This window comes from Exophiala oligosperma (assembly GCF_000835515.1).
Source record: "Exophiala oligosperma strain CBS 72588 unplaced genomic scaffold supercont1.2, whole genome shotgun sequence".
Taxonomy (NCBI): domain Eukaryota; kingdom Fungi; phylum Ascomycota; class Eurotiomycetes; order Chaetothyriales; family Herpotrichiellaceae; genus Exophiala; species Exophiala oligosperma.
In genome coordinates, this window is record NW_015622819.1 from 3042715 (window position 1) to 3068837 (window position 26123).

The window sequence follows — 26123 nt, forward strand, 5'->3', positions numbered from 1 at the left end:
ATCGAGTTACAAAGCTCCAATCTTCGATGCGCGGAGCCTTGTCTATGATCAGAAAAAGAACTCGAAACTGTATAGCTTTCTCTGGTACATGCGGTATTGAGGGCCGACTGGTCTGATTAAGACATGCTCATCAAGAGCCGCGGCGAGATGCCTGCCGAGGCTGGGCGCATAGAGGTCGACATTCTGCTTTCCGTATGTCAGGGATTCGTGAAGCGGGGAGGAGGTTTAAGGGAAAGATAAAAGATCAACAGGGTATTGGCCATAACAGAGAGTTTTTTCTACAGCCGTCAACCGACACAATGTCATTGGTAAATGAATCAAAAGCCGATGTGACGCTGATCACAGCCAAGATCACCACAAGGATCCCGATATCGAGTCCTTACCTAGATGAGCGTAGACGTGAGGTTGATAATCTCATAGATCACAAGTGGTGTATCGTAGAACTGCGTGCAGTGTCGAAGATCCATCTATCAATGTGCACTGTACGAGTATGAGTAGCTCAATGCTTGTTCAGTCAAGTATTGTTCATTATGTGCAGTAACAGTACGGTGTACAACAGTGCCGTCGGCCTAACATGGTTTAGTGCAATCATTCAGCCTTGTCATCTCCGCAGTACAGCCTTGCGCCTCCAAATGACATTGCATCTGTCTCCGAATCGCATCCACATCAATCTTGGACCGATTCTACGAGTACAGCATGCGACTGAACCGACGCACAAGGCGATCCTCCCAATTCGGATCTTTCTGTCCTATTGGGTGGTGAGCAACATGTCCGACGGGCTCTATGGCGTCAAGCAGGCCTCCAAAACCAAAGCCAAAGAAATATCCTCCTCCACGTCGCTCGCCTTTTCCACAAACCTCGCATCACTAATCTCGAGTTCCTCTTCATCAAAAAACAAGTCCACTTCTGGGCGACCTAGACCTGCGAAAGACAAATCAGACATCTTCACAGCGCACAACAAGAACGTCAACAAACGCTCTGCCGCCGATCTCGAAGATAATGAACAGCGCCACAAAACAAGAGATGACATCGGCTCCGTCGATGCTGCGGAGCTGCACAGGTCCAAGAGGAAGATGGAAGACAAAGTTAGACTATACAATGCCATGAAGCGCGGTGAATACATTGGTCGAGAAGACTACGACGAGCGAGGACTTGTAGACTTTGATCGGAAATGGGCCGAAACTCAAGCAAAAGGGCAAGCCAGTGACTCTGACGCTTCTGATTCAGAGGACGCTGGGACCGATGATGACGACATCGTTGAATACTTTGACGAATTCGGTCGGTTGCGGAAAGGAACAAAGGCACAGGCTGCGCGAGAAGAGAGGAGGAAGAGGGTACAAGCTAACGCGGCCGAAGAAGAAGAACGCATGTCCGCGAGACCTTCAATGCCAACAAACGTCCTCTACGGAGATACCATCCAGCACTCTGCATTCAATCCCGAACAGGACGTTGCGGATCGGATGGCAGAAATTGCGAAGAAACGTGATAAATCTGCCACCCCGCCACCAGATTTGCATTTCGATGCCAACGCCGAGATCAGGACGAAGGGCACCGGCTTTTACGCTTTTAGTCAGGATTCGGACCAGAGGCAGAAGGAAATGGACGCCTTGGAGAAGGAAAGAAAAGAGACTGAGCGTATACGTCAGGAACGTGAAGAAAAGAAAGAACAGCGACGAAAGGAAATTGAAGAAAGACGCAAAATCATCGCCGAGCAGAGAGCCAAGGCTCAAACAGACAAGTTTCTGGCCAGCTTGGACATTGAAGGAGTATGAGCATGGTTCAGGTCATCTGCGGTTATCCTTCTCGTGCAAGTGACGAACATATTAATGCCGACCTACACCAACACGGAACCACTGGGGAAATTTAACCTGGCGGCCAAAGGTCACTGCTTACGGATCTTGTGAGGGCGGTGAGCATTTGTACTTCTCAGCAATATCGACCGGGGACTCGGCGTTCAACAGAGACCTCGACGAGTCTGGCTGTAAATGCCGCATACTACTGCGTCCCTCTACATCTATTGCATGGCAAACCGAGACCCAATTCAAACCAGCCTGTCTATTATTCCTCACGGTCAACGGCCCTTGGGCAAGCCTCCGTCCATAAGTCCAACCTCATTTTGGACAGTCCTCCCTTCGATCTAGTGCAGTAGCACCCGGCTCCTTCAAGTAGTACGCAAGATCGGCACCTTCTTCATCCTCCAACTTTGTCCGGCCGTTGCCCAGGAAGCTGAACCTGTTGGTCGTCAAGTACTTGATGTCAAAGTCCTCCCATCGAGGTGAGGCCATCAACTCGAGATAGTGAAGAGAAGAACCAGGCCAAGGTCCCCAGACCTTGCCATCCTTCTGACCATTCTTGTACCTGCACCACGATCAAGGAAAACGGCAAATGTTAGTCTTTCAAGCGCCAATATAATCCCCGGGCTATAATAGAGTCATGTGACAGTACTCGGAAGATCACCTGGAGTAAAGAGGTGTAAAAGAGGTAGACAAGATGAAACGTACCACGATGCACATGAACCTGTCCAGACTAGATCCGCCATCAGCGAATCCTTGTACTCTTGGAAATCGTCGACGGCGTTTTGTGAAGGCGCTAGGCTCTTGATGCTAGCATACGCAATCTTCTTTGCGGCCGTGAAGGCGTATTTGATATTCGCTTCAAGGCAGGGGATCAAGCAACCGTTGGCCAGAGGGAAATTTGGCCCGCTGATGACTACAGAACATGCATTTTGGTCGTTAGCAAAACTCATTGTTAATTTGTCCAAATCATTTGAATCGTGACTTGTGGATCACCTCGAAGAGAGAGATACGGGTTTGACGAGAGTGTATACTGACTAAAGTAATTGGGCATTCCAGCCGCCGTGACCGAGAGGTACGATCTGGGTTCTGATCTCCAGAGATCGCGCAAGTCCTGTTTGTCGTAGCCGAGCACGGGGAATGCAGGCTTGAAAGAGGTATCGAATCCCGTGGCACAAATCAAGGCCTCGACCTCGACGATGGTTCCATCTTTCATCTTGAGACCCTGCGGCACGACACCGATGATCTCATCGTTCCTGACGGTGACGTTGTGAGATGCCAAAGCTTCGAGATATCCGTGGCCCTGTGGTGAAAAGCCCGAAGAGAGGAGAGGTCAGCACTTTTTTCATTCTTCTTTTTTCATAACAGGTCTTCCTTGGGGCTACACATCGGACTTCAGAGAGACGACAAAGGAAGACATACCGGGGTGACACGACGACATCCAACCTCGAATTCAGGCACTAGGAAAAAAATGCTTTGTTAGCGACGCACACGCAACGCTCTAACTCTGCACTAGCAGAGAGTGCTGGACACATTGGATCAAGGGACTGCTCGCAGGTGTGCGTATGTACATGGGGCAGAGAATGGGGGCTCACCAATCTTGCTAATGAGATCCTCCCTGTTGTTCAACCGTTCCTTCATGGTCTTTGTGAAGTTTTCAAACGCGGTCTTTTGCAAATCCGAATCCTTGTACTGCATGGCGAAGAAGTTGTTCATGGTACTTTCCACTTGCTTACGATACTTGAGAAACCCGCCCTTGTCCTTTTCCCACTTGTTCTTTTGTATCTCTGAAAAAAAGGCCGTTCTCCCTTCGGGAGCAAACTCGGCGGCGAATTCAGGAGTGATCCACGTTTTGGACCTGTTGATGGAAGTCATGTGTTTTACCTCTGCAAAAATACTTGTCAGCATTTTTGAAGATATGATACGTTCTTCCCCCAAGGGTGAACGAATTGTAGTCCATGTGGACAGGATGGGGATCGCTGTTGTTGTTCTCAAGTGGTGGGCACGAAAGGGGAAAAAAAGGGAGGGGCCAAGATACAAAACGTACTCGGTTGAAGTTGAGGAACTATTTGAATGGCAGAACTTCCAGAACCTATAATAGCGACAGTCTTGTCCTGAAAGTCATAACTGTCGTCCCAAGAAGCCGAGTGAAGTAATTTCCCCTGAAAGTCATGGAGACCTGGAATTTCGGGCCATTTCCAGTTGCTGCCACACAAGTAAGCAAGTTGTTTCTCAAGGTCTCTCTCCCCTCGACATGTTTTCTTCTTCTTTTTCGATGGATACAAGGATGACTTTGGAAGAATGGGGGGTTTTCGCAAACCATACTTTAGAAACCCAGCTCCATTGATGAATATCTCTCCCTCATCTTGGGTGGAAGTGTTGTTTTCCAGATTCGTGATCTCGACCACCCATTTTCCTTTCTGTTCATCCCATGTGGCAGAGGTGACCTTGTGGTTGAGTTTCACGAACTCGGACACTCCATAAGCCACGGCTCGACCTTTGAAGTAGTCGAAGAGTTCAACAGACCCAACATAAGCCCGACTCCAGCGTGGGTTGCCTTCCCATGAATACGTATATGCATGCGCAGGTACGTCACAAGCGCACCTGAAATAAGATTCATAAGTTAGTTTCTGTGATCTCCAGTCATTGTGCAGAGGTGTGTGTGTGTGTGTGTGTGTGTCTGTGTGTGTGACACTAAAAGGGCTACGGCTAGCCTTTCGGTCAGAGCCATATGATGGAACTACGTACCCTGGATAACGATTCTCCAACCAAGTCCCAGTCACATCAGCATTCTTCTCATAGATAGTAAGATTGACGTCTCGATCAGGAAACATTTCTTTGTATAATTTGACGGCGGCAATTCCGGAAACTCCTGCCCCAACCATGATCATGCGAAGAGGTCGACCTTGTCCTAGACGGTGGTTGGCATAATGAAACTTGGTCGATGACCCGTTGGTGAGCCCGTTTATTACACCATTGACATGTGGCTCGTCATGTTGAGATTCCCCATTCGTGCTGGATGGAGGCCCAGCCATAATTGAGTAGAGCTTCTTTGAGATCCGTGTCTTCACTTTGTAAGGCAAGAATATTGAGTATTGAACGGCGCGAAATGGTCGTTCACCTTGGTCCTGCTGGGATTTCGAGTGCTGGAATGTGAATTCTGGAAACGGCAAAAGATCTTATAGCATATAGAGAAAGATATCCAAGAACCTTACGATGTCGTGATAAGGGAGACTAAAAAAGTCACTCAGCGATAGAACTGACCGGGCTCTGAATTCGAAAGTCTACCTTACCCTACAATGCAATATACTTGACCCCTCCCATCATATGATGTGGACAAGACCGGAGTTGGCACATGTATGGCTGTGTGGGTAGTTCGGATATCAGATGGAATGGGATAGACACTGGTCCACCAGCTCCCCAGCTACAATCACAGTCTAGCAAAGACCAGAAACCTTGTTTCCAATCTGTCCATCTACAATTAACTGTACTGTAAGTCACTCCACGCGCGTTGTGCCACTGACTCCCCGTAAGTGACCACGGCTGTCGTCGGACTTAAAAAGTGGTCGGGTGGGTCCATAGAAACCCGACCGAATCTACGGTACGGCTACAAGGACAACCTCCCCTTCCGTGGGTAGATTCCAAGCAAGCAAAGGTCATTTCCGTGAAAGTACAGCAGTGATTGAACTTTTCGATCCAACACTTCCTGACAATACCCAATTTACCGAGCTCAACCCTCTCCGAAGTTTTCAGTTCTGATACCTTCAGGGTGCAGGAAATCCTAGAGGAACAACAATGGATACCTCTCCTCCAGGTACCGCTCATTTTCGGATTTCTATCCGGCTATAGCGTGAAACACGCATGTAGCATTTGAGTAGATCACTTCCCGGGTTTCATATATAGAACAAGGTACTTCTACTGCAGTGTTTAAAGCTCAGAATTTGTCCCGAGAAAGGCGAAAGTTGATTTTGTGAACTCTTTTGTATAGGCTATGTTGGGAATCTTGACATTCGAAAAACAAAACACCAAAAAACTCACCACTGTGGAAATTTCCACCCGAATTTCAAAACAAATCCATCACTGCTGACTTGCATACGCCTTTTTCCGTGCTGAGCGAAACTATTCTCCATCATCATCTAGCATCCCAAAGTCGACGTAACTGAGAAGGTTAGGATCAAAGATGAAGTCATTCACGGCGGCTTGCATGGTCCCCCAGGCTCCGTGGGATGGCCCTGCAAAGGAGGAGACATCTTCGCCGTTGATGTTGTCATCTATGCCCGATGGGATATGCACGTCGTCCGTAAAGACGTCCGCCAGCCACGCACAGCTTTTCGCCGCCCGGGCCAGAGTGCTCCTCATCCTTGCGGTGATGCTGAAGTGGGCCTGCAAATCTTTCATCATCTCGTCGAGTGTCCGGAGCCAGAATATGTCGTTCTCGTCCACGGTCGAGCTCTCCGACGCCAGCAGGGCCGACGAGGTCAACGTGGCCGCCGCAACGTACAGGGTGTCCAGCATGACCGAGGGGGTGTTTTCCACGCCGTATATCTGTCTGTAGGTGGCCCCCAGCTGGGCAATCTTGATCGCGTTCAAATGTACCAGTCGTCGGGAAGATTCGAAGGTCCAACTGCCCATCACTATTGACTCCGATGCTGGTTGTTGCTGCTCGGATTCTTCTTGGTCATCACCTTGTTTACTCCATTTATGGTTGGATTGTGAAATGGAATGCAACAACATCTGAACCCGAAGGTATTGCATGTGAAGTCCGTATGCGGCTTGGTCCAATGCGGATATCTTGCTGCTGTCCAGAGCAATATCTGCGGGGAGGGATGTAGACCACCGGGTCAGATGTTCGTGGAGTTCCCAGAGTCTATTGATGCTTCCCGAGTGCATCGTAGTCGAGGGTCCGTTCAAGATCAGTGTAATCTCGGACATTGGAAGGCTCAACTCAAACCAAGCTTTCAGTGTCGGACTCTCAAAGATATTAGCAGCAGGTAGTGGGATGGATAAGTTTGAGAGTGCTATGTGAGCGGGTCGTCCGAGGTAAAAACTCCAGAGGGTCTCGTACACCAAGCATCCTAATGCAACGGAGCTGAAGTCGTCTTCCAGATTGTGATCTATGGCGCGATTCTGACCATCTACCGTCCATCCTTTGTGGAGGCCAAGATCGAAAATAAGTCGACAAGCAATACCTGCGACAGGCGCGCGCGGACCGTCAGTCTGGTGACGATGAAGCATTGTAGACGGAAAAATAATCACGGCGAAAGACTCACCACAATACATCCAACCGACTCGATCACGTCCTTCGCTCATCTCAAAGTCACTCAAAGTCAGCATTCCCCTCAGCGTCGCCATGTTTGCGTCCTCCAGCTCCATGACTATCTCGGATTTGGCTCGTTTAGCATAGCTCGGGGCTAGGCTGCGCACGGCGGCGGAGGTGCTCAGTCGAGCGGCGCATGCCAGGACCGAGTTCTCCAAAAATACAGAATAGTGCTGCGATCTCAAACCACGGTCGCGGTGTGATAGGAAGCTTTCGCGGTGGATGACGCTGACGGACAGAGTCTGGAAGTTGCAATAGTTGTTGAGGAGCATGTTCTTCAGTCGAAGAGAATCTATGTCGATATGTACCTCTGGACCAGAGAGAATAGTTCGAGGCAGACTTCGTACCACATTTGACGGGGATGATACGTGCAAGTTACAAGTTGGACCGTAGAATACATCCCCTTGCACTGAACTGCTTTCCCCATTGAGAGACGATGCGACGCCAGTTGTCTTATGAGCGTTATCTTGATTGCCTCCACTGGCGGTGCTCATGTGGGATCGTGCTTGCACTGCATCGAATGCATTCTGCGGCGTGACCTGATGTCCTGAATGCGAAAACTCATGGGAACTCATGGCGTTGATTCCACCATCGTTAGGTGCAGCTTGCTGAGGGAAGCTATCGCCACTGGAGTGGGCAACAACACATGCCATCGGTTGATTGTGCTGCCTGTTTGCCAAGTTAGCAATCGGCTAGGTGGAGTCATCCATAAGAGAACATACTCTACGCCTTGATCGGCAGTCATGGTTCGTTCTTGGGCGACACGACCGTCATCGCCATGAGAGTGCATGACGTCGTCAAAATGCGACAGTTCTGGACCAACAGCTGTGAGATTGCCGCCGAGTAGTAGGTTTGGATTGTTGAGAAAGCTGGGAGCACTGATGACGGTGGAGGGCGAAGAGATGATGGGCTTCTCTGTATGATGAGGAGGTTCGAACACTGTCATCGTGTCGTCTGTCGTGGGCACCGTCCTACGCACCAGGGCCTCCAGTGAGCGTATCTGGTCCTGAAGCGCCGCAAGGTGTTCGCGAGAACCATGTCTGAGAAAGCGAGCTGAGATTTAGCTATGTGAGACACACCGTAAGCGGTATTCGTTGTTCACTGACTTCCTGCGGTCTGAGAATTTGTTGACTCGACAGTCAAAGTTGGAGTTGCGACATGCTGCACATTTGGACCCAGCAGGGAGGTTTTGAACGTCGCACTGAAGCCATTTAGTATGCGGTCAATGAGGGCCGATGCAGCAGCACACAGGCACAAGTAGCATCTCACTTTTATCTTGCGTTGACGGCAGTTGTGACAAGCCAGGGAGGCTCGAGAACGAGTGTTGGTAGGCTTCGATCGCTTCGGCCTGGGCGCATCCGCACCTACAGGCAATGGTGAAGCCGCTTGAGAGGAGGATGGAGACGCCATGTGCTCGCGTCAAGGATGAAAGGATGAAAGACAAAAGAGTGTGAATGGGATCAGTCACTAGGGATTCAGAGAACAAAATACCACATTTTACTCCGTGGGTCACCACCTTTGGGCCATTCATCCTCGTCCTCCTCCACTACCCCCGTGTTTCCACCCCAAACTACTCCATAGCACAGATTCCCACCCAATCAATCGAGTCACAGGGTCGTTGGCGCGGGGAAATGGAGAAACGCACGGCTCATCTTGCTGGAACCAGATCCTGGATTTCGGGTTAGGGACTTGCATGCCTTACAGACAGGAGACCGAGTATTTGGTTCAGTGACCAGCTACCTCGATGCACTAGAATAACTATTTCTAAACCTGCGGTCCTCTAGGCAGGCGAACAACATTCTCCTCTCTCCTCAAGCAAACAGATCAAACCCAATTTGAATGTTGACTTTCTACGGAGTACAACAGTACTGCTGCTATCTCGCAATGCCTAGGGTGACAATTGCTCACATCTCACTCGGTGTGCGCGATTCGGATAATGCAAGCCGACCAAGACATGCTTCAACAAATGATAGCTGAGACAAAACTAATGAATACGAGATGTCCCCAGAGCCACCAAATCTCAGGGCATCCAAATTGCAACACCGGGCCGCGTTTTCCGAGGTGTCGAGCCCCTTTTCCAGCCGAGGCTACCGCTTGCGTGTGGAGACAATGGTGAACAGTTTCTTTCTCCGGAAACGCTCCGAAGGGTTTTCACAGTCGAGCCTTCGCCTCTTTTCTGTCAACTGATTCGATAAGATAATGCTCCAGCTCTTTCGTGTTGACATAGTGTGGACTTAGGTCTGAGAGCTTGTTGGCGCCCAATAGACGCATGGTGGTCTCAATCTCATCGCTCAGAACTGCAACCTGGGTCAGCAAATTATCAACGGTTCATTGTGGTCCATAATTGCTGTCCTTACGTTCAATCGCACGCTCAACGCCCTTGCGTCCATAAGCACCAAGGGCGTAGACGAAAGGTCTCCCGAGTCCGACCGCCGTGGCACCTAAGCAGATAGCTTTGAGGACGTCGCTACCCCTTCTCACTCCTCCATCCACGTAAATCTGTAACTTCCCGATGATGATGGGACAAAATTTTCGAATTTCTAGCAAGGTCTGCAGCGCGCTTGGGGCGAAATCAAGCTGTCTCCCACCGTGGTTGCTGAGGTAAATACCGTCGACCCCAGCATGGTAGGCGAGCAGAGCATCTTCGGCGCTCTGGATACCTTTCAGTATGATAGGTCCAGAGTCTCCCCACGCACCACGGATCCAGCTGATGTCTTCCCAGTTCAATGTCGACGAGTGGACACCTCGGAGGACAGGTTTATCGTCCGAGTCTGAAATGTCAGCCGTCCGAGGCGTGTCCGCCACCCCTGATTGATATTCAACCCGCGCTTTGTAGCGGTCATCTTCTTCTCTCTTCCCAACAACCGGAGTATCCACGGTGACAAGCAATGACCTGAATCCCAAACGACGGGCTTTGTGGATGAGTTGAATCGCATTTTCTCGTCTTCTGGGCACATAAAGTTGAAACATTTGCATACGTCCAAGGCCTTCGTCATTGACGCACTGCATTACTTCGTCATGCGAATAGGATGAGTAAGTACTGATCGCGTAGGGTATACCGTGGGAGCTGGCTGCACGGGCGAAGGCCAGCTCACCCTCGTCATCCGCGAGTCTGATCATAGCCATAGGTGCAATGAAGATTGGTAGCCTGCTGCTTTGCCCCATAATCCTGCAAGACATGTCTGCATCAACCACATTTCGGAGAACCCTGGGCCGGAAGGAAACCCTGGACCAGTCTCTCTCATTTGCTCGGAGGGCGCCCAAAGAGTCTGCAGCAGAGTGGAAGTACGTGAACGCCCTTTCGCTCAGCACTTTGGATGCTTGAGCTTCCATGTCCAAGAGATTTTGGCAGAGTTTCAAAGGCATGTCTTTCGAATCACCCGATTTCGCCACCAGGACATGATTCATGACTTCCTTGCGTTTGTTATCTGGCTTCACAGGGCCCAGGTGCTTTTCTAAGTCGCAACTTTCAGCCTTGAAGAGTCTTTTCATGCGACATTACATACCCTTTGGAAGATGTTTGTGCAAAGTATCGGATGGATGGATTGGAATGAAATCCTCCGTAGCATCCTAGAATCATTAGCATTTAATTATGGCAAACAATAAAATCTTCTCACTCACCTTTCCAGCATGCCGCAAAACAGCGTCTCGTCCTCCTGGATGGTCATTTATCATGTCCGTCACGTCATAACAATTACCATCAATGATGACCCAACATGATGATGCAGAGTCATGAGTGGCCACTTCGTCTCGAGTTAGCATTGTAGAAGGTTTGCTTGAGTATCATGGAGATGCTACCAACGTGACAAACAGCAAAGCAAGAAACCCTACGGTCGAGGTTGACCCGGCATGACAAGTCTCGGTCTAGTCCAGAACAAGTGCAACAAGTGCAGCATGGTAGATCGGTCCTAAGAGATACCCTCACCTGGGTCACTTCCAGCCAGGGTTACCTTGGCGCTCACTGAGGTTCGAATGACGGCAAAACCCATCCTAGCATTCCGGGTAGAAGGAATGCTCGGCCCCAGATATCCGAACACTCTCTGTGAGAGTGGAGGGGGGTGAAGGGCATAAGAGCACTAGGGTTGATGTTGGTTTAATCACGACTGTCATATCAGATATTAAACTTGATGCATTTCATTGTACAGTAGAACATATTCGATCGAGTTGGTCAAAAATAATCATCCGTCAACATGCCCAGTGTCACGAGACTCCAGATCACTCCTCTCGGATGCACATTTGCTGCAGAGGTGGAGGGTATTGACTTCTCTCAACCTATCGATGATGGACTCTTTCAGGAATTGAGAGATGCTGTGACAAAGTACGGTGTGATTGTCATTCGGAAAACGGCCTTGGACGACGATTCTGCCATCGCACTTGGCCGACGATTTGGTGAACTCGACAGCGTCAGGGCCCACCGCCTGGCCGGACGGGTCATGAGAATTCCAAACGACGAGATATTCGACGTCGGCAACCTCGACGACAAGAACCAGATTGTCACGACCAAGGATCCTAACCGCCACGCCACGGCTAACGGCAACGCCTTGTGGCACGCCGATGGAGCCTTCAACCCTAGGAGGACTGGTATTTCGATTCTGCGAGGCGTCGAACTACCGCCCAAGGGCACCGGAGGCCACACCGAGTACCTGGACTCCCGGGCAGCATACGACGACCTGTCGGACGAGAAGAAGAAAGAAATCGAGGGACTCATCGGCTGCAACTCGCTGTTCCACAACCGCAAAGTTGCCAACCCGGACTCGCCACTGTTCAAAGACATCGACCCTGCGACGAAACCCCTGGCAAAACACAAAATTGCCCAGTTGCACGAAGCGTCTGGTCGGATGAATCTCTACGTCACCTCGTACTGCCACCACATCGATGGCATGGATCTGGGAAAGGGGCAGGCACTCATCAAGGAGCTCTTCGAGCATTGCCAACAGGACAAGTATAAGTTTGTGCACCACTGGCAGGACAACAACGACGTCGCCATCTGGGACAATTGCGCCGTGCTACACAGGGCCACCCACGGAGATTACGAGGGAAAGTATCGCCGGGACATGAGGCGAGTCTCTGTCTTTGACATGGGCCCCACGGCGTACGGCGAGAACGACGTCTCCACGTACTGGCAGCAGGGTCTTCCATAGGGCAGATAGATTCTCGAATTATGTTTCTGCGCGGGACACAGAGGTCGCTTGAGAGTTTCATTGTAAGATTACAACAATCTCGACAGTCGAGTCGACCTAAGATAGTCTTCTTCAGCTTGAATTTAGCCATGCATAAGTGCCAAGTAGCATATAAACCAGCCGCATGGCTCCCTCCAGGCCATTATTTTCCCTTGCGCAACTACTCTATGAAAGTGTGACCTAGGAATAGCAGTGAGATTGACAGAAAACGATCGGCACGATAAACACGCTTCGTCGTAGCCCCCCGTACTTATCAGCAGTAGTTCCGGTGAGAAGAAGAACCGCATGCGTCCTCTGTAGAATATCCATACTCCTGCCATCCATTCACATGATAGGAAATTATGGATTTCCAATCTGGGGACCCCGGGACCCCGCGCAGGGAGAGCCATGAATTCGGCCGGTCATTCGGCTGTAGAGCCCCGAGCCACGTTTTGACCCACGACCCACTTCCTCATATTCGGGTATGCACACCCATAGGATCCATCATTGGTCGATTTCTGAGGAGGATCGCGTTTGTGTCCTCAACTCCGGTCAACCCACTGACTGTCTTGGGGCATGCTCCCCCAGATTCCGGTTATTCGGTTCCGAGAAATTGTATGCTAGCTATAATGTCCTTGGACTCCTTGGCCAACGGGGTCATTCCAGTAAGCAATCTTTTGGGCATATATAAATGTCGGGCAAGTCAGCTTCATGTTTCCCGTGAACTGCTCCGCCGCCTCAGTAGTACTTACCAAGCAGTAGTACAAAATCATTTCTCTCCTTCATATCTGTTTTCGCACAGGAAACAAAAGGGACCAAACAAAATGGAGGCTCCAGCGCGCCGTCCATACACGTGGAAAACCGTCTTGATCATCATCGCTGTCTCTTGGGGCTCAGCGGCGTACGGATATGCAGGAAGTATCATTGCGACGACCCTCGGTCAGCCTTCCTTCATCAAATACATGGGCCTGGACACAGCCCCCAACGCCGCCGCCCTGATCGGCACCATGAACGGGCTTTTCTACACCGGTGGATTCATCGGGACGGCGTTCATTGGAAGACTGTCTGATCGATACGGGAGAAAGTTCTCACTCATACTGGGAACATCCATCATCTTGGTCTCCAACGCTCTTTTGGCGGGTTCTGTGAATGTGCCAATGTTTATCGTGTTTAGATTCTTCCAGGGCCTGGGGTATGTGTTTCCTTCTTTCCCCCTTCTTTGCAACAGCAAGCAGAAACCGAGTCTATTATGCGTGTACTGACTCTTTCTCGTTCTAGCGCCTTTATCGAATTGACCACAGTCCCTCTTTGGATCACCGAGATCGTGCCACCTAAAGATCGAGGCATGTTGAGTGACATCCACCCAATTTTCATCAACGTCGGCTATGTCACTGCTTCTTACGTCGGTGTCGGCTTTTATTACTATAAGAATGGTGGCGGCAACGAATGGAGGGGACCATTGGCCCTGGGCTGCTTGCCGTGCATCTTGCACCTTTGTTCTTTGCCATTTGTCCCAGAAAGCCCCCGCTATCTCATCATGCGCGGCAAGGCCGAAAAGGCCTGGGAAATTGTTCACGAGCTTCACCATGCGGCCCATGATGGCGACGACACTTTCGCCCAGGGTGAGTTCCAGCTCATGAAGGAGCAGATCACCTTGGAACAGGAACACAAGGTCTCGTTTTTCGACATGTTAAAAACACCGTCTTATCGAAGACGATTGGTCATCGGTTGCGGTTTGCCATTCTTGCTCATCAGTTCCGGCGTGCTGGTCATAAACAGTAAGTCTGCTGACACCTTTTGTGTGATTCACACTTTTCTCTGGTCCTTTTTGTCCTATTCCCTCCAGGAAACAACAAAAGCGAAACACTTCAAGATAACAATTACTAATATGTTTCGAATCTACTCACAGACTATGGAACCCTCTTGTACAGTGGACTTGGCTTCGATTCGGAACAGCAACTTCATCTCCAGGCCGGTTGGCTGGCTGTCTCTTTCGTGTGCAACATTCTCGCCGTCCTCGTTGTCGATCGACTTCCCAGGCCACACCTCATAGTCATCGGTTTGGTGGGTTGCCTCTGCGCCTTGACCGTGGAAGCAGCCATCCAGGCCGTGTACCTAGGAGGCACCAACAAGTCGGCCCTTTCCGCGGGCGTTGTCATGCTCTACGTCTATGTCTTCTTCTACGCCGTCTTTCTGGATGGTCCCACCTATTTCTATCTGGGCGAGATCTTCCCCAACCACCTGCGATCCCAGGGCATGACCGCCGGCATGGGGAGCTTGTGTCTGGCAAACATCATCTGGCTCCAGGCTGCGCCCACGGCGTTCCAGAAAATCGGCTGGCACTATTACTTGTTTTTCATCATCATCACTTTTCTCGGCACCATCTGGGTGTGGTTCTCATTTCCTGACACGAGAAATCTGCCACTCGAAGAGATCGGTCGCCTTTTCGGAGACGAAACCACCAGCACAACAGCTCGCCACATTTCTCCCGCCGACTCGATCCAAGACGCGAAGCAACCTTGCGAGCAGGTCCAGGTCGAACACAAGGCGCCACTCTCCTGAGAGAAAGAAACCGGTCCACATTCTTGAGTTTGTTAACCTGGGTTTCGCGTCACACACATTTGTCAGGCTATACCGAAGATAGGGGAGTTTTTTCCCTTTATCAGCGGTAATGCAAACAGAATGGATCCAAAAGGAAATACTGTAGTGCCGTTTTTTGGGTCTTATTCATGTAAACTCTGTAATAAAGAGAGACCAAACATCAGTAGTTAGTAGTTGATCAGACTTTTTTCATATGTTGGAGACTTTTTAACCTAAACTTTTGTCAAAAAGCTGTCTTGGTCTATTCCCCCGAGGTCCCCTTCGATCTCCTTCCAGTGGATTGCCACAGACTCAGTCTTTGCTATATTGTCAAAAGAAGACTCAGGAGCGATGGTCCCAGCCTTTTGGTCTGGAGACCATCTGAGATACGTTGTGTAATGCATACATTAAGGTAGTGACTGTCATTATTTTGCTAGGACATGAAAAAAGGTGAATCGAATTTTTGTTCTCTTCATCTGAGAAGCTCTCAAAATGGCATTGTCTATTTGACCACGTCCTCTACGATGACCAAGCCCGCTTCATCACTTCATGTCAGCCGAGCCTGAGAGATCTTCCCAGACTAAAATATTGCAAAGGCGTTAGGAGTACTACCGACGCCACCTTTTTATACAAGATAACATAGTTAGCAATAGTGGATATGAGAGAACACGAGTGCTGCGGCATCACAAAAGTTCCTCCTGGGGTTAATGTAAACAAAGAATTAGCAACATACCTTTGACATTGGCCGGGCTGCTAGAAAAGAAAAAAGTGTATTGATTTCGTTTTTTGCAAACCTCTGACAGTTTTTCCAGATCCCACATTTCACCGATGGGAGCACCCCAGAGGGACAACAGGTACTGGTGGTGAAACCAAGATTGATTGGTCGGCCAGGCTTCGAAGGCAGGGGCGTCGCCGGCCACGGCGCTGAAGTAGTTGTCGTGCAAAAAGTCGATCATTTCTTCCGTCTGTTCAATCCCTACAAATGTGCACTCCGCAGGAGGGATGTTCCCAAGAGCGGTGCGTTGGGAATCATTCATCTTATTGTAGGTATCGACCCAACCAGATCGAATCATGAGGATATCACCATATTGAAATGTGATTCCTTGTTTTTCCGCACAGGCACGAATATCTTCGAGTGTGATCCGATGTGTCGTGTTTGGGTCGTACTTATTCCCCTTGGCATGATCCCAATGATCTATCAATACACCCCGGCCGACTATCAATTTTTGGAGTTAGAAACCGTCGTTTACATGCGGCATATCTGCAGACGAAAGACTTTACCTATGCCATGGTTAGCCCAAGCATCAACACCGCAACGTGAAGAATTTTTGATTTCTTCTGGGCTCAACTAGAATGGAAAACGTGGTAGCTCTGTTAGCGGAGAAACCAAGCACGGCCAGAAAGAGAAAAGAGAGAGATCTTACGTTGTTGTAGAAGATGAACCCTCCACCATGGGCATGTCCAACGTGACGGAAACCGTCCCACTGTTTGCATGGATGGATGGTAAGCAATTGTAAAGAATAAACACCTCTACGAGTCGTCTCAACATACCTGTGACCCACTCTGTGTGTTCATGTCGTAAAGATCGTCAAACACCTGATCGGTGACTTGTTTGATAGTATGCTTGAATGGTTCTCTACCAAACACAGGAGGATTGGGTAAGTCGGCCCTCCAACTACATGTCGTCAATTCTTTTGAATTAGCACACAGGCACTTTTCTTTTCGTCTAGAAGCTATCAAGGTGGCGATTACGACCAAGTGACGCACTCTAGATTGACCACTTCTCCGCTCTTTATCATTCTGGCCGCGGCCGCAACACGCTCCGGTGTGAGAAGATTCAAACGTCCTAACTTGACAAGAATGTGAACTTTCTAGACACCAAACGATTGTTTGTAAACAGAAGATAAGAATATAGTACCTCATCATCCTTTCCCCAGAACCAGGCAGCTCCAGCTGGAGCGCCTTCAATCGATGGTAGAGCACTGCGTTTAGGCAGACTTTCGGAAGTCGGATCTAGGAGCATTGTCGCACTTTAAGAAGAATGATGACCCTTTTCTTGAAGGGCAAATTCGAAAAAGACAGAGTCCTGATTTATGTACCTTGGTACGTATTCATTTTTTGCACATTAGTGAATTGAAGTATTTCTCCATGGTGTATGCAAAATGCCACGGAGATCGCGGGCCGAGGCTGGCTGTGCTTCTGTCAGCCCGTAGGACCACAGGCTTGCTACGATGATCCCGGTGTTAATTAATCCTTTGTCGAGTGAAACTCACAGACACTTATTTGTTATTATACAATAGATACCTTGCTGGTATGGTGCCCCAACCCTGTATTCTTTTGGTCATTACTCGTGTCCTAGACGTACCCACCTCGCCCCTTTTCTCTCAGGCCACCTCAAGTTTGCTCAGCAACAATGTACAAGAACCAAGTATCGGCCTCCCAAAAAGGTGGCAACCTCACTAAGCCGGAGACGTTGCGTTTTCAAACTCACCATGAAAAACTGGGCGGCCGACCGCTGCTGGGCACGGTGCTGACGGTGCCGGCTGAAATGGTCGCCATGCTCGCCGCGCAGACCTTCGACTTTGTCATGATCGACATGGAACATTCCCCCATGACGGCTGAACAGATGAACCGTCTGGTGCACAGTGTGGTGGCGGCGTCCCAGGGCAAATGTTTGGCCATCGTCCGAGTGCCATCTCACGACGTCGAGTGGATCAAATGGGCGCTGGACAGCGGCGCCGCCGGGATCATCGTACCCATGGTCAACAACGCCACGGAGATGAAACACATTATATCCCATGCCCTCTACCCACCAAAGGGCAAGCGAAGCTTTGGTCCCTTCAACGCCATGTTCGGCAGACAACTCGGAGGTACTCAAATGGGCACTTATTACGACATGGCACAAGACCAAGGTGTTGCTATCCTCCCAATCATCGAATCTGTCGAAGGTCTCGAAAACGCCGAGTCCATTTTGGCCGTCGATGGAGTGTCGGGTGTGTTTATAGGCCCTGCCGATTTGAGATCTTCCATGGGTCTATCGATCGGGGTCGACGGGCCAGAACCGGAGTTTCAACAGGCCCTGACGAAAATATGTGACGCTGCTGCAAGGTGCGGGAAAATCTCCGGGTCCATGGGTACCACTCCCGATAGCATCAAAGCCCGAACCGAGTTGGGGATGAAGTTTTTACTGGTGACGCTGGACTACAACGTCCTGCTCAGTGGGTTTGCCTCGGCCATGGACAGCGCAAAGTCAGCTCTTTTGAATGTGGTGCCCAAGGGGAATCTATGATTGTAACTTGCTACTCAAAGAGCGTTCAAAATGACCTAGCTACAAAATCAAGCATGGCATTTTCTGATGATGATAATAATGGACCCGCGCTGAGCAGCATCTTCTTCTTACCACCTGTTTCCTCACGAGCATTTGTTCCGTCAACCTTTAGCCTTAGCTTCTAGCCAACTTCTCACATTCTCTCAACTCGTGTTAGTACATCCCTCCCTTCATCCGTTGTATTCATCTCGTCCGGACATATTTTCTTTTTCTTGATGAATCTGAACATTTAGGAATTATGTCTGCGACCCCCAAGTGCATCTCATCCTACGCAGCCGTGGAAGCTTTCTGAATTATTGTTGTTTTGGCCATTTGCGTCTCCCTCCAATACCAGCAGGCGGATATCACAGCTCCCGGTCCGACGAGTACAGTTCCCAATGCAACTGCAGCTGCGGCTTTTCGCACAGACACGACGGCCAAGCCGACCCTCTTCAGATCCCAGACCGACAAACAGCACCAAGCCATGGTTGCCATGGTCCAGACCCAAAAGTCGACTAGCCAGGTGATGTGGAGACTCTCAACCACCGATAAAGACCGCTGATCTAGAGGAGGGAGAAGGAATATCTTGCTCAACTGAAGGTGAGGGTCGGCCGAGAACATGACCTTCAGCAGTACACCAAAGTGTGTGACGATGGAGACACCGAATGAGAATGCATACAATCTCTTGAGATGTGCCATATCGGGAGGCTCAGCGGCGGCCACAACAACGTTGCTGTGATCCCGTTGTGTTGACATGGTCGTATTGTATGACGTCGCCAATAGCCACAACAGAATGTTGACGTATACAGGGGATGGCTGCCAAAACGCAATGAAACCTTGACGAATTTGGTCGTCATTCGAGTGTGGCCAGAACATGAGTATAGTGGGAATCAAATATCCCAACACCACCGCCGGTAGAAGTGTCTTGACATATTTTTCCGGTACCGGTCGGGATAGTGGCCACCAATAAGACTCTGGGTTTGATACCGTGAGGTACATTATGTAGAATATTGGGGCCACGACCGCGATACCGTAGAGCTGGTAAATTGACCAGAGGCTTGTACTGCGAGTGAATACACCATGTTAGCACGTACTCCGGTCTTCTGACCATACAAGCGGAAACTTTTAGAGGGGTAGGGGGGGTGGGGTTCCGAAAAACTCACAACGAGATAAGTGATAAAAAGTTTCGTTTTCGGCACGACTCGACCGTCCAGACCGTGATCAAGGGGAATAGAGAGAACAAGAAGTAGACTTGTAGCGTCTGGTGTGCGGAGTCCCATCCGGCGACGCCGGGCATGAAGAATACCGTCAACATGGTCAAAGTCTCGTCCACCGCCGGATACCCAGTATATCGTGTTCGCAGACGAGTTCCCTGGTAGAAAGTTGACGACGTCAGGATATCGACCATTTTCTCCTGCACTCCACTGTACAGGGTCGGCAAGATGTGCATTCCACAGTACCCAACAACAGATAAAGAAAGGAAGAACAAAGCCCATGCCCACCCTTTCCATCCTCTTTTCTGGGGGGTACAAGCGAGGTCGTCGTGAAAGGGAATCAGGCGAGCTCGAAAAGGATTCTCGAGCATCTGGAGCCTTTGTCCCTGGGGAATGTTCTTGGAAGCATTCATCAATACGTCGTCGGTGTCGGACAACGGAAGAAGGTTAAGAGCCAAAATCTTTTCCATTTGACCCTCGAGAGCTTCAAACCTTTGGTGGTTGTGAGAGTCTGTAATCAACTTTTGTACTCTCTTCATGCGAGTTTCCTGGACGTTCTGGAACACTTTGCATATCCGTGCCGCCGACATTGACCGCTGTGGTCCTTTCACTTCGGCCAAGGCTTTGACGAGAGCGTTGGTGAGTGTTGCCGCGGTCTCAATGGCAGCATTACCTCCGTGTCCCGAAATAGGTTCCATCTGGTATTCAGGTGGCGTCGTTAGTTACTTGGTTTCCTACAAGGGTAGTGCATGGAAAGTCGATTTGCTTCTTCCTTACCTTGTGAGAGGCATCTCCGATGGTCATGATTCTACCAAAGTGCCATTTTTGGAATGCATACTCTGGTAAAGCCGTCAGAGTTGAAGAGACCTTGTTTTTATAAATGTCCCGGAACTTGAGGTTGGGTAGAATCGCGTCATCTAGACGATCTTGGATGATTTTCGCCTCATCTTCTTTCGTGTACCTGGGGATATTTGGACTGTAAACCGTCTTGCCAATGTTGAAGAAGTAGAACCAATAGGTACGGTGTAGACCACCGAGAATCAGGTAAGAACTGTGTTCTCGGAAGACGGAGTGTAGGGACCCCGGATTTATGCCTGGACAGGGAGTTGAAATTCCAAAAACACAGCTATAGTCACACGGCATGGCTTTTATCAATGTTAGATTTCTTGCAATCATCTGAGGGAGAGTAACAAGTAAACTCACATGTTGGTTCAGTGTCAGGGATGTAACCCGGGCAAAGGGCATCTGCATTTCTCCACATTTCTGATCGAACGTTGCTGTGAATTCCATCTGCCCCTATACAGATGTCGCCATTGTACACCGATCCATCTTTCGTGGTTACAGTGACCCCGTCATCCTCCAGTTTGATGTTCACGACACATTTGCCGGTCAAAAGTTTAGACTTGTCTTGGATATTTTCGAACAAGACCTTCAATACGGTTTGTCTGTCCAAGAAGAGCATGCCATAGCCGTGTCTAGGAGTGTCAGTTTCTGCTTCACAAAAAAAACGTAAAGACAAGACGTCTCCGAACCATCTGACCGACCATCTTCTTACTTACCTCGCCATGAAAGAATCGGCGACACCTTCATGTTCCGCAACTATTTCTCCTCTCAAACTTCGGAAATGGAAATGGTCTAGAGGTGCGACCAGTTTTCTGATGGGCTTGTACAGTCCCAGCTGATCCAAGATGCGAAGTCCATGAGGAAGTAAACCTATACTCGCGCCAACTTGAGGTGCGAGTTCAGGATAAGCCTCCAAGACGACAAAATCGATGCCGGTCTTTTGCAGCATATTGGCTAGTGACAACCCTGCTATGCCTCCACCGGCGATGATGACTTTGAATTTTGTACAACCCATTATGTTGTATTCTCTACGGAGGAGCTGTGACGAAGTATGCTGGATAGAAAACTCTAGGGGTGCAGCTACTCTCACTCCCACTACCCAGGTCGTTATCGTTATATACCCTCTCCCTCATATTATCATGCAGATCTTAACCTCAAGGTTAAGTTTACCATGATTTCCGGGCAATCGATCTTATCTCAACCCGTATAGGGATCACTAGGATTCAGCAGACCTGAATCTAGGTCTGCCTGGTGCAACAGTGATCGAGTCATTGAAGCTGAGTAGGAGGTTTGTGTCCTTGGAAAAGGAATGCCGAGTAGCACCCCACAAACCAGTCCCAGCTAGCGATACACAATCCGGGGTCGGGTCTCTCACAACCTAGATCGTTGGCTCCCCGAGAACTACAGCTCCGAGCGATCATGATTTGTGTCTTGTCTGATCGATGACGGGGGTTGGCTTCTTCTCGTATTCCCAGTCGCTTGTCTCAACCACGGAAATGGGGTGGCGAAGTTTTGGGAAGTAAGTACAATATCACGGCTGTCGTAGCCGAGCTTGGGGAGGGCCTTTTTCCGAGCGGGTGTCGTCGGGCACTCAAAGGTGAAAGTCTGATCCACTTCGAGCTCGTGCCAAGGTAAATCCCAGTCATTGTATCAGTATCTCAAAACAATGGGAATCCCCATTGAGGGAAATACCTAAGACGAGGGACTAAACTGGGTAGAGTAGGGGCTGCGCGAGTAAGTACGGGAGCGCAGGCAGTGCTGTCGACGGCACTAGAACCAATTAGGCAGGCACTGGGTCGACGTGCGTGACGCAGTGTGAAGGTAACAAACAGCCTGCAATGGGGACCATGCACCTATATAGGGTTCACTACGCTAGAGCAAGCATAGTATGTTCTGCAATGTGAAGCCGCCGTCGAGCCTAAGTTATGTCACGAGAGGCATTAGAATGGGCAACACTGATTTGATCCATTCTATGATGATAGGTTTTCACCTAATATCATGGTAACCTCCATCGACCACCACGACCGACCCATTCATATAACTACTCTCGTCACTCAACAAGAACCCAAGCACGTTGGCCTGTTCCTGGGCAAAAGCCATTCGTCGCAACGATATCGCTTTGGCCACGGCCGAATTTTCGTTTTCTTCGGTGCCCAATTTGGCTTCCTCTCCCATACTGTGTTCCGTCATGGCGGTCATGGTCCACCCGGGACACAAAGCGTTGCACCTGATCCCATCGGGTCCGTAAAATTTGGCACCATTTTTCGTCACCCCGACCGCGGCGTATTTGCTGGGAGTGTAAGCGGCCAAACCCATGGCGTGTAGACCAGCCATCGATGCGACGTTGGCGATGGCTCCACGTTGTCCAGGAACGGCATGTTGTGATGGAGGACTGAAGGAAATCTGTCTCGGGTCTTGTTTTTGCATCTGTGCTGCCTCGTACTTTTGACAAAGCCAGATTCCACGTGTGTTGACTGCGTGTGTTCTGTGTGGTCGCAATAAAGGTGTCAGTATATGTCACATACAGGTGGAAGCTCTCTAGAAGCCTGTCTTCTTGCACGAGATCGAAAACACTCACCTGTCGAAAAGTTCAACGGTGATACTTTTCTCTTCTTCCCATGTACTCTCACAGATACCGGCACAATTCGCGGCAAAGTCCAAACGACCCGTCCTCGAAGCTGCCAAGTCGACGGCTGCCTTGACACTTTCTTCATTCGTGACGTCGATCCGTACAAATTCTGCTTCGACTCCATATATCCTTGAAATGTCCTCTGCCACACTCTTCCCCAGTTTCTCATTCATGTCTGCTATCACGACAACGCAACCTCGGCTTGCCAACTTTCGAGCAGTAGCTTCACCGATTCCGGAAGCACCCCCTACAATCAACGCCACTTGTTTCGTAGTTGTAGACATGTTGCTGATGTCTGTCCTTTGTGTGAATGATGGAACCAGCACTTTGGGTAAATGATAGATGTATGAGTTGCCCGTAAAAGTCTTGTCACTTGTCGTCCGCTAAACTTCAATTTGTGATTGTATACCGATTTGAGAAACAAAGATTACGGTATATTCTTTTGATAAAAAAAACTAAATAGCATCACAGACGCATTGACTTCTATGGCGGCCGGCCCGGTTGTGGCCCAAGCCCTTGCAAGGGGAGATTGTATCCGTGATAAGTCCTCAGATGGCGTTTCGTTCTCCGGTAACGACCACCATTCATTCCGCTGGTTTTTGGATTTTCCGAGAGATTCCCGGGGGCAGGCCATTCGACTTTATCCAGTCTAAAAGGTTTCATCGCATAGTTTGAGCGGGAAATACCAAATAGATCTAGCGAAGTCGAACCAAAAAAGAGGAGAGGGGATCTATAACTCATGACTACCCCTTGATCACTGTGGCTTGAATATTCTCCCTTCCACACACACAAAAATGCATCATGATTAGGAACAATGCGAAAGACAAATATGCTCAAACAAATAAAAATAAATCAAATTATGCAGATATTATGCTATGTTATGCCATGTTTCTGTTCTGATAAGTTGCCAGATTTCTTGCACATCATTCCATCATTTGAGTCTTCTTTTTTTAGTGGTTTTTCTTGTCGACACTTTTCCTCAAACCATCGTTTTCTTCAAAGGAAAATAATACAATTAAGTTATAACAATCCTCCCATATTCTCTCTTCACTTTCCATTGCAGATCCGCATGACACTAGGCGAATGGCGTCTTGAACCAAAAGTCCGTCCTCTAAGCAAAGAACGCAACGATGGCCAACGCTCCAGCCAGCATACCGAGTTCAGTCTTGCCTGCCGCACCAGTGAATTGAGCGGGGGCAACCCCAGCCGTGGTGCCCGATGCAGATGGAACCGCAAAGGTCTGTCCTGCAGCCACGCGGGTGCTGCTCGCTGGAGCCGGGGCAGCGGGGGCAGGGCATTCGTTACCCGAGCATCCACCTGCCGGAGCCGGCGCACCTGATCCGTTTCCAGAAGAAACAGGAGTAGGAGTCGCAGGGCTTCCCCAGGGGACGAGGCCGACTCCTCCACCTTGGGGACCTGTCTCGGTGGCAGTGACAAAGCTCACGGCCGGCACCGCGACGGTCGTCGTGACAGCGCCTCCTTCACTCTTGGTCACCGTGAAGGTGAGCGTGGTCACTGGAGCAGGAGTTGGCCCTGCGGGTCGAGAGCCACGACCGATACCGTTGGTCTGGGTGGTTGTGACGGGCGTGACGGAGGGGATCAGCGTGATGCCAGTCGGGATACCGGTGCAGATACCTGGGTTCTGAGGGACAAAGTCGGCGCAGATACCAGCGAGGTAGGACAGGGCAGACGAGATCTCAGAGTCGCTTCCCGACCAGGCCGAGACACATTCTTGGACCGAGGAGATGAATTCTGGAGACGGGCAGAAGCATTTGGTGTCGCTGTTGGAGGAGCACTTGGGGACCAGGCTGAGCCAGGTGTTCAAACAGCTAGGGAGGACAGGTGGACAAGGAGCAGATGACCCGGGCGGGGGTGGAGCAGCCGATGTTGACGAAAAAGAGGTTGAGAGGGTGGTGGGCGGCAATTGTTTACCTGGTGTGGTCGACGGAGAAGTCGTGGAAAATACCGTGGTTGAGAGGGTAGTGGGTGGCAATTGCTTTCCTGGTGTGGTCGTGGTTGTTGTGGGGATTTCCTTTCTAGGTGTGGTTGTTGTTGGGACCTCAGCAGGGGTGGTCGTAGTGGTTGGAACCACTTCAGGCGTGGTAGTGCTAGAAGTGGTGGGAATCTCCTTTCCTGGGGTTGTGGTGGTCGTGAAGCCCCAGCCCGGAGTCGTTGTTGTCGAGGAGGAGGAGGTGGTGGACGGCGTCTCCTTGCCTGGAGTGGTTGTTGTGGTCTGGATTACAGGAATGGTCGTTGTGGTCGGAATAGCGGGAGTGGTTGTGGTGGTCGGAATGGTGGGAGTGGTTGTAGGAGTGGTTGTAGGAGTGGTGGTCCACACCCAAGGCTTCGTGGTTGATGTTGTCTCTACTACAGGAGAGGTAGTTGAGAAGACCGGTGTAGTCGAGCTGGTCGCAGGCGGTGGAGGAGGGCTGTTGCAGTTGAATCCGATCGAATGAATACCGACGTCGCAAGAGCTCTTTCCACTGCTGGGGGGAAGGTTGAAGGTGACCGACTTGGCACCACCGCATTGAGAGTTCTCGATGGTTGAACCTGAAGCCTTGCACGAAGCAGTGTGCTTACAAGTTGATCCATCGGGCATAGAGAAGATGAAGTCCAAGTCGGTGTCATAGGAGACAGAGACTTGCATGTGGCTGATGGAGAAGGCATCGTCTTGGCCACAGGAGAAGCTCGGTCCACCACTCGTGGACTTGCCCACGCTGCCTTGGATGCATTTGGGCTATGATATGTTAGCACTCAATTTGTTCCCTTCCTCTTGGTGTGATTGACGGTCTTCCTGCTTGCGTACCTGAAAGTCCGAGCGAGTCTCGAGAGACCTCTTTCTGTTTCCCTGAAACGAGTCTTGACAAGTGAACCCGCTGAAGCCGAACCCACCATAGTTGCTGAATCCACCTGTGGGTAGACCGGACCAGTTGAACCCGCCTTCCTGGTCAGGAGTACAGGTGTTGTTGCAGTTGGAAGGACTGGAAAAGCTTGGTGCATCACCCCAGCCGCCCGAAGCCGCAGCCTGCTGCAGGAGAAGGACAGAGGCCACGAGCCCAGCAGTCAATGTGGACTTCATGGTGGTGGTGTATGGTATGACAATAAGTTTGGCTGTGTATGTGAACGAGACAGAGTGGTAGCGAAAGACTTTTGTGTTTGGTAACGAATGACTTGGGTGTCAACGAGAGACTGGGAGAAGAAAAAAACAGTAGAGGAGATGGAACCACACCGCGAAGAGATGCAGAATGAGGATGAAGAAGGAAGAAGACCAACCTGTGTCT

General features: G+C 50.0%; 5 protein-coding genes across 5 annotated transcripts; 1 reads left to right on the forward strand and 4 right to left on the reverse strand.

Moving 5' to 3' along the window:
- The first annotated feature begins 683 nt into the window (after positions 1-683).
- On the forward strand, positions 684-3050 carry PV06_02504 (uncharacterized protein). The gene has a single exon (XM_016403199.1). The coding sequence runs from the start codon at positions 768-770 to the stop codon at positions 1770-1772; it is 1005 nt and encodes a 334-aa protein (XP_016267096.1). The 5' UTR covers positions 684-767; the 3' UTR covers positions 1773-3050.
- PV06_02505 (uncharacterized protein) lies at positions 2112-4828 on the reverse strand (the record flags this gene model as incomplete). The annotated part of the gene is made up of 8 exons (XM_016403200.1): positions 2112-2358; positions 2502-2709; positions 2832-3096; positions 3216-3253; positions 3389-3679; positions 3841-3998; positions 4119-4397; positions 4542-4828. The coding sequence occupies 8 exons, from the start codon at positions 4826-4828 to the stop codon at positions 2112-2114; spliced, it is 1773 nt and encodes a 590-aa protein (XP_016267097.1).
- A 1084-nt stretch (positions 4829-5912) lies between these two features.
- On the reverse strand, positions 5913-8520 carry PV06_02506 (uncharacterized protein; the record flags this gene model as incomplete). The annotated part of the gene is made up of 3 exons (XM_016403201.1): positions 5913-7779; positions 7833-8163; positions 8217-8520. 3 exons carry the CDS (start codon positions 8518-8520, stop codon positions 5913-5915), a joined length of 2502 nt encoding a protein of 833 aa, XP_016267098.1.
- A 6831-nt stretch (positions 8521-15351) lies between these two features.
- PV06_02507 (uncharacterized protein) lies at positions 15352-16872 on the reverse strand (the record flags this gene model as incomplete). The annotated part of the gene is made up of 7 exons (XM_016403202.1): positions 15352-15386; positions 15583-16065; positions 16131-16197; positions 16274-16333; positions 16401-16524; positions 16617-16699; positions 16768-16872. 7 exons carry the CDS (start codon positions 16870-16872, stop codon positions 15352-15354), a joined length of 957 nt encoding a protein of 318 aa, XP_016267099.1.
- Positions 16873-23713: 6841 nt separating this feature from the next.
- PV06_02508 (uncharacterized protein) lies at positions 23714-26082 on the reverse strand. Its single transcript, XM_016403203.1, has 2 exons — positions 25649-26082; positions 23714-25579 (listed from the first exon to the last, which is right to left on the reverse strand). The coding sequence occupies exons 1-2, from the start codon at positions 25919-25921 to the stop codon at positions 23954-23956; spliced, it is 1899 nt and encodes a 632-aa protein (XP_016267100.1). The 5' UTR covers positions 25922-26082; the 3' UTR covers positions 23714-23953.
- Between the last annotated feature and the right edge of the window lie 41 nt (positions 26083-26123).

Coding starts and splice junctions, on each gene's coding strand:
- PV06_02508 (XM_016403203.1), bottom strand. CDS start 25,921: ATGAAGTCCACATTGACTGCTGGGCTCGTGGCCTCTGTCCTTCTCCTG. Junction 25,580..25,648: donor AGACTCGCTCGGACTTTCAG/GTACGCAAGCAG, acceptor AACATATCATAG/CCCAAATGCATCCAAGGCAG.
- PV06_02504 (XM_016403199.1), top strand. CDS start 768: ATGTCCGACGGGCTCTATGGCGTCAAGCAGGCCTCCAAAACCAAAGCC.